The 9119-nt window shown below is 58.2% G+C and overlaps 3 protein-coding genes across 3 annotated transcripts in view; 1 reads left to right on the top strand and 2 right to left on the bottom strand.

The window, feature by feature from the left end:
- ETH_00018400 (uncharacterized protein) overlaps positions 1 to 1995 on the bottom strand; it is a gene marked incomplete at both ends in the record, with an annotated part of 6308 nt that extends 4313 nt beyond the window's left edge. Inside the window, one exon of the mRNA XM_013378354.1 lies at positions 91 to 1995. Within this exon, the coding sequence (XP_013233808.1) occupies positions 91 to 1995 (1905 nt within the window). The remainder of the gene's footprint in view (positions 1 to 90) is intronic.
- Positions 1996 to 3822: 1827 nt separating this feature from the next.
- On the bottom strand, positions 3823 to 6681 carry ETH_00018395 (uncharacterized protein; the record flags this gene model as incomplete). Its single annotated transcript, XM_013378353.1, has 1 exon — positions 3823 to 6681. The coding sequence occupies one exon, from the start codon at positions 6679 to 6681 to the stop codon at positions 3823 to 3825; it is 2859 nt and encodes a 952-aa protein (XP_013233807.1).
- Positions 6682 to 7555: 874 nt separating this feature from the next.
- The window catches only part of ETH_00018390 (uncharacterized protein), a gene marked incomplete at both ends in the record, with an annotated part of 2766 nt that continues 1202 nt past the window's right edge, over positions 7556 to 9119 (top strand). Inside the window, 4 exons of the mRNA XM_013378352.1 lie at positions 7556 to 8209; positions 8423 to 8613; positions 8775 to 8880; positions 9024 to 9072. Coding sequence (XP_013233806.1) covers positions 7556 to 8209; positions 8423 to 8613; positions 8775 to 8880; positions 9024 to 9072 — 1000 coding nt within the window. The remainder of the gene's footprint in view (positions 8210 to 8422; positions 8614 to 8774; positions 8881 to 9023; positions 9073 to 9119) is intronic.

Here is a 9119-nt window from a genome sequence, read left to right as displayed (position 1 = left end):
ATAACAACAACAATAACAACAACAATAATAACAACAATAACAACAACAATAACAACAACAACAAACAGCAGCAGCAGCAGCAGCAGCAACACTACTTGCATCGCCGATTGTGTATGCGTGGGCCTCTGGGTCTTCAGCCCCTGGGGTATCCTGCAGCAGCAGCAGCTCCGAGAGCAGCTGCAGCAGCTCGTTGCTGCTGATTCGCTCCTGCTGCTGCCCGTGCTGCTGCTGCTGCTGCTGCGGCGGCAGCTCCAGCTGCCCCTTAAGTATGAGGGCGTTCGCAATGGCCAGCAGCGGACAGGCCCCATTATTTGCCTGCAGCAAAATGCGTCTGGGGGCCCCAAAAGCATTTATTGTTTTGATGGGAAACCACTCTTCTGCTGCTGCTGCTGCTGCTGCTGGGGTTGCTGCTGCCGCTGCCGGTGCTGCTGCTGCTGTTTCTGTTTCTGGAACGGGTGTTGCTGCTGCGGTTTCTGGCTGGGAAGACACAGATGCTGCTTGCGGGGATGCTGCTGCTGCTGCTGCTGCTGCAGCTGGTCGCCTTGCTGCTGCTTCTGCTGTTGGCCTTTCTGCTGCTTCCTCTGCTTTCGGTGCTGCTGCTGCTATCTCTGCTGCTAGTGCTGCTGCTGCCTCTGCTGCTGGTGCTGCTTGTGCTGCTGCAGTTGGAAGTGGGGAGGCAGCAGCACGCGACCCCACAGCCTCGCTGACTGGCACAACTGGGGGCGGCACATTGCTGCTGCTGCTGCTGCTGCTGCTGCTGCTGGTCTGGGGCGGCGCCTTATTCCCTTGTGTGTCTTTGGAAGATACGGAGACACCTGAGAGGTCTTGGTTTGCCTCTGCTGCTGCAGCAGCAGCAGCTGCTGCTGCAGCTGCTGCTGCAGCTGCTTCTGGAGCTGCTTCTGGAGCTGCTGCTGTGGCCTCGTTCTCTTCGGGTTGCGCCTTTGCTGCTGCTGCTGCTGCCGCTGCTGTCGCTGCTGCTTCTGTTTCGTCAGCTGCCTGCTTCTCAGTCTGCTGCTCCGCCGCACCTTTTGCTACGTTCTCCTGCTGCTGCTGCTGCTGCTGTTGCGTTTCCTGTTGCTGCTGCGGTTGCTCGTGGTGCTGCTGCGGTTGCCCCTGTTGCTGCCCCCGCTGCTGCTCCTGTTCATTCTTTTGCTGCTGCTCGTGCTGCTGCTGCTCTTCTTGCTGCCGCTGCGGCTTCTCTTGTCCGTCCTGCTGATGCGCTTCCTGCTTCTGACTTTGCTCCTGCTGCTGACCCGGCTGCTGCTGCTCCGTTTGCTGCACTTCCTCTTGGTGTTGCTGCTCTGCTCGCTGCTGCTGCTGCTGAGGCTCTTGCTGTTCCTGCGGCTGCTGGTGCTGCTGAGCTCGTTTTTCTTTCTGGTCCTGCTGCTGCTGCGGCTTCTGCTGCTCCTGGTGCTGCTGCTGCTGCTTCTCTTCGCGCTGAGGCTTTTGTTGCTCCTGCTTCTGAATATCCAGCGGCTCGGGCTCACGACAGACCTGCTGCTGTTGCTGCTGTTGCTGTTGCTGCTGTTGCTGCTGCCATTGCTGCTGCTGCTGCTGCGCGACCCCTTCAAATGGTACCAGCGGCGAGCTGTGAGGCCCAGAAGCCGCTTCTGCTGCCGCTGCTGCTGCAACTGCATCTGCTGCTGCATCCGCTGCTGCATCTGCTGCTGCGTCTGCTGCTTCGTTTGCTTCCGTTGGTCCGTGTATTGCTTGTGCTGCTGCGATTGCCTCCTCTGCTGATCCTGCTGCTGCTGTTGCTGCTGCTGCTGCTGTACCTGCCGGTTCTGCTGCTGCTGCAGCAGGTCCTGCTGCGTTATCTGCAGCGTGGAGAGCAGCAGCATCTTCTGTTTCTGCGGCTTCTGCTGCTGCGTCTACTGCTGCGTGTGCTGCTGTGTCTGCTGCTGCTGCAGCTCCTGCTGCAGCAGCTGCTGCTTCCTCTGGGGCCCCCGACAGCTGCCCTCCTGGGCCCCCTTTCCCGTGTTTGCGTCTCGCCATTTGCTGCTGCGAAGTCGGAGCAGCAGCAGCAACTGCTGCTGCTGCTGCTGCTGCCAATGATCGTGCTGGCCGAGCTGCTGTCGTTGTGCAGCAGCAACGCCTGCTGCCGCTGCTGGAGGTGCTGCTCTTCCGACCGCTGCTGCTGCTGCCGCTGCTGCTGCTGCTGCTGCTGCTGCTGCTGAGGAAACGCCTCAAGAAATCGAGACACACTACACCAAGTGCCCCCTAAAAGCCCCCGGACCCCACACGCCGCAGCAGCAGCTATTCAAAAATGTCCAAAACTTTAAAAGTATTAAAAAACAATTTCAAAGACAAACAGCAGTGAATGCCACCGCCGCTGCTGCTGCTGCCCTCCTGTCGCAGCGCCGGCAGCAGCAGCAGCAGCAGCAGCAGCAGCAGCAGGAGCAACGGCAGTGGGGCCCCTCACGAGCTTGAGCGCCTCCTCCCCAGGCACTGAGGCTTCCAAAATGTTTTTAAAAAATAAATGAAAATGAAAAAAAGAAAAGTAATTTGTTGTTTGCGTTGAGGTGTACGTACACCTCAGCTCCGCGCAGCAGCTGCAGCACAGAGTTTCTGCTGCAGCAGCAGCAGCAGAGTATCGCGGAGCCGCAAACTTTATGAATATTTAATTAATTAAAATTGTCGTGTTGCATTTTTGTTTTTCTTATTCTTTTGAACTCAGATCCTTTAAAATGCTACAAGCGGTCTCTCGCTGCATTCGCCGTTTTGCTGCTGCTGCTGCTGCTGCTGCTGTTGCTGCTGCTGCTGCTGCACCTTTTGCCTCGCTGGCCACGAAGCCAAATTGAAAAGGCAAGAAGCAAATTAATTAAATAAGCAGCAGCAAATAATCAAGCCCCAGCCGCCTGATTTGCTCCAGGTTTGAGCAGCAGCAAAAAGGCACATAAAATGAAAAAGGAAAATTAAATTAAATTAAAAAAAGAGAAAGAAAATTAAATTTAAAAAGGAAAAGGAAATGAAATGAATTCCACTTCGATCTGACGCTTTCAGATCCTGTGGCTGACGCTCAGGTGTACATACACTCGAAAGGACTTCAGCGAAAAAGAAAATAAATTAAGTAATAATAAATAAATGAATAAATAAGTCAATTAAAATAATAAATATATAAATAAATAAAACACCAAAACGGAAATTGGAAGGGGGATAAAACCTCAGGAAGAGAAATAAACCTTCCGAAGTAAATCAAGGATAAGGGCTGTAAACCCTAGACCCTAAACCCTAAACCCTAAACCCTCAGCTGCGGTAAACCCCTCCCTGTGCACGTGAATGTCTGTGGCGCATATGCGTGCCACTGCCTTTCTAAACACTAAACCCCAAACCCTAGCATTCGCCCTTCTAAACCCTAAACCCTAGCATGTGCATCGTGCCCCGCCATCCCTAGCCTTTCTAAACCCTAAACCCTAAACCCTAGTCTTCGCCTTTTTAAACCCTAAACCCTAAACCCTAGTCTTCGCCTTTCTAAACCCTAAACCCTAAACCCTAACACGTGCAGCGCATACCGCCATGCGCCCGCCTTTCTAAACCCTAAACCCTAAACCCTGCCTCTCCTGCAGCCGTCTTGAGCGGTTTAGAATGATTTCAAGTTGGTGAGAAGCAACAATTCGTTTTTTACAAAAACACAACGCAGCGATAGAGCTGCTGCATTGCTGCTGCAATGCATTTGCTGCTCCAGTCGCAGCAACTGCAGCTGCTGCTGCTGCTGCAGCAGCAGCCGCACCGACGACGGACAAAAGGCGCAGGTGCTTGTGCTGCTGGCGCTGCTGCTGCTACGAACAGCAGCAGCGGCAGCAGCAAATGCTGGTCGAGCATCTACGGGGGCGCGCGGGGGCTCATCTGCTGCTGCTGCTGGTACTGCTGCTGCTGCTGCTGCTGCTGCTGGTGCTGGTGGTGGGGCTGGTCAGGGCAGCTGCAGTTGCGCAAAACCCCAATTCTGTGCAGGCTGGGCATCTCTGCGACCTCGAGCAGCAGCAGCACGGGGAGCAGCAGCAGCAGCAGCGCAGCAGCAAAAGCAATCCAGACCTCCGCAGGGGTGTGAAAGAAGCAAGCAGTCATGGCAGCCATGAGGAAGCAGCAGCAGCAAATGAAGGCATAGTAAGCAGCACAGATGTAGGGGGCCAGGCGGGAGAGGGAGGGGAACTGGCGCCAGCGGCTGCTGCTGCTGCTGCTGCTGTCGGCGCCAGCAGCAGCAGCAGCGGGAGGGTGGGAAGCAAAAGCTGCTGAGACCTCGACAGCAGCAATTAGCAAAGCCAAGACATAAAGCAGCACGTGGTCACTGACGTCGACGTCTGTCCAGCTGAACTGCTCCCCCTGCTGCCCCTGCTGCTCCTGCTGCTGCTGCTGCTGCTGCTGCAGCTGCTGCTCTGACGGCTTCAGGCAGCTGCACTGCATGCAGTCTCCCGGCGGAGCGGCGCACGTAGCTGGAGACTCTGCTGCTGTTGCTGCTGCTGCTGCTGTTGCTGCTGCCGACGGCGGCAGACCGAGCAGCTTCGCTGCTGTTGCTTGAACAGCAGCAGCAGCAGCTTGCTGCTGCTTCCGAACTCGCGCTGCTGTCCTGATGGTGGCATTTGCTGCAGAAAGTGCTGCTGCCTTCAGTCTGCTAGCGCCCGCCTTCAGCCAGCTGCCTGCAGCAGCAGCTGCTGCTGCTGCATGCGCTGCAGCAGCAGCAGCAAGCGAGCCGAAGTCTTCTTCTGCACACACCAGTACTGTGGCTGCGGGAGCAGCAGCAGCTGCAGCAGCACTCCCAGAAGCAGCAGCAGCAGCAGGTATAAACGACTTTAGTCGCTTTGCTGCAGCAGCGCGGGCAAAGAACCAAGCACCTCTCGGAAAGGGTGGCAGAGAACAAATGCTGCTGCTGCTATTGCTGCTGCTGCTGCTGCTGGTTTGAGGCCCAGCAACAAAGGGAGTCAAAATGCTGCTGCTACGGCTGCACGTCGTGCTGCTGCCGGTGCTGCTGCTGCTGTCTGACAGCAGAGCCGCTTGAGAGGACTGGAACAGCTTCGCTACGAATTCTCTTGGGGAAGCAGCAGCAGCAGCAGCAGATGCTCCTGCTGCTGCTGCTGGCGCAGTGCTGCCATCGTTGCTGCAGCACACGTCAGCTTCGCCCAGCTGCTGCTGCTGCTGCTGCTGCAGCGTGTGCATCATGACCATGGCAGCCTCCGAAGAGAGTGCAGCAGACTGCGTCGCGTCCACCCCTGCTGTTGCTGCTGCTGCTGCTTCGGCAAAAGCTGCTGCTGCTTCCTTGGAGGGCTGGAGAAGCAGCAGCTGCTGCTGCAGCTCGAAGAGCTGCTGCGGGTGGTGCCAGCAGAGCGGCAGGGGGTGCTGCGGCTGCTGCTGCTGCTGCTGCTGCTGCAGCAGCTGCTGCTGCAGCTGCCGAAATGTCGCCAGCTGCAGCCGCAGCAAATCTCGAGGCCGCAGCCGCACTAATTTACTTTGGTGATACAAAGTGCCCAGCAGCAAAGCTCCTGTCAGCAGCAGCAGCAGCAGCAGCAGCAAGCCGTAGAAGAAGCGCCTGCCGACGGGACGACTCTCCCGCTGCCGCAGCTGCTGCTGCTGCTCCTGCTGCTGCTGCTGCTGCGCAGAAACACCGGGCGCACCCTGCTGCTGCTGCTGCGGCGGCTGCAGCAGCAGCAACTCGTCGTCGCTCTCCCCAGAAAGACATTTGCTGCTGCTGTGGCGGTCCCCAGCTTCTTCCCCCAGCAGCTTCGCCAAAGCCCCCACAAGGCTGCTGCTGCTGCTGCTGCTGATGCTGCTGCGGCGGTTGACGCGGCTGTCCTGCCACAGCTCGGGCAGGTAGCTGCTGCTGCTGCTTCTGCTGCTCATGCGGCTGCTGCTGCCGCTGCTGCTGCTGCGGCAGCGCTCCTGAGAGTCCGAGTCCGGCAGCAAGCGCTCCTCAGGCAGAAGCAAATGCTGCTGCTGCTGCCGCTGCTGCTGCTGCTGCTGCAGCGTGGGGAGAGCAGCAGCGCTGTCGCCTGCTCGTGGAGTTGCAGCAGCAGCAACAACAGCAGCAACACCTGGCAGCTGACAAAAAGCAGCAGCAACGCGGCTTTGCGGTGCTGCTGCTGCCGTTACTGTCAAGTCTGCTGCTACGCCTGCTGCTGCAGCTGCTGCTGCAGACAAAGGAGACTCATTTGCTGTTGATGCTGAAGCCAGCAACGGTGGCGCCTTATGGCTCCCATTTTGCTGCTGCTGCTGCTGCTGCTGCTGGCTGCGGCGCGCAGCAGCAGCAGCGAGGGTCTGGACGGTTGCTGCTGCAGTTGCTGCTGCAGCCGCCGCAACGTCAGCTGCAGCAGGTGCTGCAGCAGCAGCTGCTTTACCAACAAAGTAACACGGCGAGTCTCCACACGTTGCAGGTTCGCAGTGCTGCTGCTGCTGCTGCTGCTGCTGCTGTTCCTGTCCAGGTTGCTGCTCCCGTCTGGGCTTTTGCTGCTGCTGCAGCGCAGCAGCAGTCGGGTGCTGCTTGTGTGACTTGTGGCCTTTCGGTGTTGGACTTCTGTGCTGTTCCCGGTGCTGCTGCTGCTGCTGCTGCTGCCTCTGCTGCTCCTGCTGCCCCACTGGCGTGCCAGGAGGGCTCCCTTCTGCTTGGTGCTGCTGCTGCTGCTGCTGCGGCATACACGGGACTCTGTGGAGGTGCAGCAGCCCTTGCTGCTGCAGCTGCAGCACGGGCGGCATTGAGCAGCAGACCCGGTTGCCCTGAGCTCTCCGAAGGCCTAGGGTTTAGGGTTTTGGGATTAGGGTTTAGGGTTTAGGGTTTGCGGTGCAGTGCCTGTGCACGCACATACAAAGCCCTGGTCCCGCTGAAGACGAGATTTTCGGGCCATCTGCTGCTGCTGCGGTGAGTCTGCTGCTGCTGCTGTGCTGCCGCTGCTGCTGCTGCCGCCGCCGCTGCTGCAGCAGCTACTGCTGGCAGCAGGGCCTCTAAGCGAAAAAGGCACACAGATAGACAGCAGGGCAGTCGCTGCGCAGGAATAGAGCGGTTTGCAGGGGCGAGCTCGCGGTGCTGCTGCTGCTGCTGCTGCTGTAGCGCTTGCTGCTGCTGCTGCTGCTGCTGCTGCTGCTGCTGTGTGTCTGACTCGGCGGTGGACTCGCTGCTGCTGCTGCAAAGAGGATGAGCGAACGCACTAGCCCTTAAGAATGAAGAAAGCAATAGAGTTGTAGTTGAGGCGTAAAGACACCGCAGCAGCAGCAGCGGCTTCCGCTGCTGCTGCTGCGGGCCACTGCCACTGACACATCCGCTGCATGCACTTTTGGGGCTTTTTTGCTGCTTCAGCCGGTGAGCTTTAACGCAGCAGCTTTTATTTTGTTTTGTCTTCTTAGCAGCAAAGAAGTTGGGGGCTTTTGCAGGTCGCCCTGCAGGGCGCCGCCGCGATCCCTAAACCCTAAACCCTAAACCCTAAACCCTCGTCCGAAGCCCCTACATGTTTCCGCAGAGGACATGGCCTGGCGTGGCCGGTGGGTCCTCGAAGTTCGTCTCAATGCGGCGCAGAGGTGTTCACGCGCCAGGCCTAAACCCCAAACCCTAAACCCTAAACCCTAAACCCTCGAAATGTGGGACCCCCACAGGCTCCCCCCGGGGGCCCCCCCCTTCGCTCCTGCTGCTGCTTTATCTGCTGAGGGTCTTGCTGCGCTGCGGGCCTTTGAGGGGGGTTTGGGGTGTATAGACAGCAGCAGCGCATGCATTCAGGGGCTTTCTGCTGCTCTCGTGCATGCAGCACATTCGCCAGCAGTTTACCACTGTCTTGCTGCTCTGAAGGCCCAGATACAGGCTCCTGCTGCTGCTGCTGCTGCTGGGGGCGGCGCAGCAGCAGCAGCAGCAGCAGGCTCGGGGCAGCTCGTGCTGCTGCTGTACGTGATCAACGATGTGCTGCAGCGGTGCTGCAGCTGTGGGGCCCCGTTTTTGCTGCAGCTGTGCCTGGACCCGCTGCGGAGCCTATGCGCAGCAGCAGCGGCAGCAGCAGCAGCAGCAACAGCAGCAGGAGCAGCAGCAAATGGACTAGATGAATTCAAAAGGGTTCTCGAAATTCTAAAACAAAGAGACACTTTTGGGGGCCCCGAAATATGCGAAGCTCTTATGAGGATTTTGGCTGGACAGGATGTGCAGCTGCCGCAGGTCCCCAAGCAGCTCATGCTGCAGCAGCAGCAGCAGCAGCAGCAGCAGCGCCTCAGCCACAAAGCTGCAGATGCACCCGAGGGCAGATCGGTGAGAATTCCGTCACCAAAGTGCTGCTGCTTTCTAAGACAGCGCCAGCGCAAAGTGTTTAGGGTTTAGGGTTTAGGGTTTAGGGTTTAGGGTTTGAACAGATCTCGCATAGTGTCCGTAGCAGTCTGTGCTGCTGCCGCAGTCGCTGCTGCTGCCCATGCTCATCCGTGGCTGCTGCTGCTGTTGCTGCTGCTGCTGCTGCTGCTGCTGCAGGCGAAGGGCCCCCAGACACTGGATGGGTACCGGCTGCACTATCCATCTGCTGCAGATGCTGCAACAGCAGCAGCAGCAGCAGCAGCAATTCCAGCAGCACCAGAAGACACAGCTTTTAAGCAGCAGCTGCACCGAACCCTCACACTTGCCAATGACTGCACTCTCACCATCAGAGACGCCCAAGACAGCAGGTAAACCCTAAACCCTAAACCCTAAACCCTAAACCCTCGTGCTGGGGCAGCAGCAGCCGAGCCCTGGGCCCTGGGAGCTCTCCGGGGCGCGCCGGGGCCGTGCTGGTCTTAATTTGCTGCTGCTGCTGCTGCTGCTGCTGTTGCTGCTGCTGCTGCTGCAGGAAGCGACAGAATGCGAGGGTTTTGGAAGTGCAACAGCTGCTGCAGCGCCTCGCCAGCGGGGAAGACACGGAGGAGCAGCAGGCAGAGCTCAATGAGCGGCCACAAGTAGGGTTTAGGGTTTTTAGGGTTTAGGGTTTAGGGTTTGGAGGGTTTAGGTCTTGGGGTTTTTAGGGTTTAGGGTTTGGGGCTTGGGGTTGGCCCAGAAGGGCCAGGGTTTGTAGGGTTTAGGGTTTGGAGGGTTTGGACAGACGGCGCCGTTTGCTGCAGCTCCCAGCGCCTTTTGGAGCCCTACCCAGGGTCAGAGCCAGGGTTTAGGGCTAGGGTTTAGGGTTTAGGGTTTAGGG

This window comes from Eimeria tenella, genomic scaffold, assembly GCF_000499545.2.
Source record: "Eimeria tenella Houghton genomic scaffold, Eth_scaff80, whole genome shotgun sequence".
Lineage (NCBI taxonomy): Eukaryota > Apicomplexa > Conoidasida > Eucoccidiorida > Eimeriidae > Eimeria > Eimeria tenella.
This window is presented reverse-complemented; position numbering and strand designations above follow the sequence as displayed.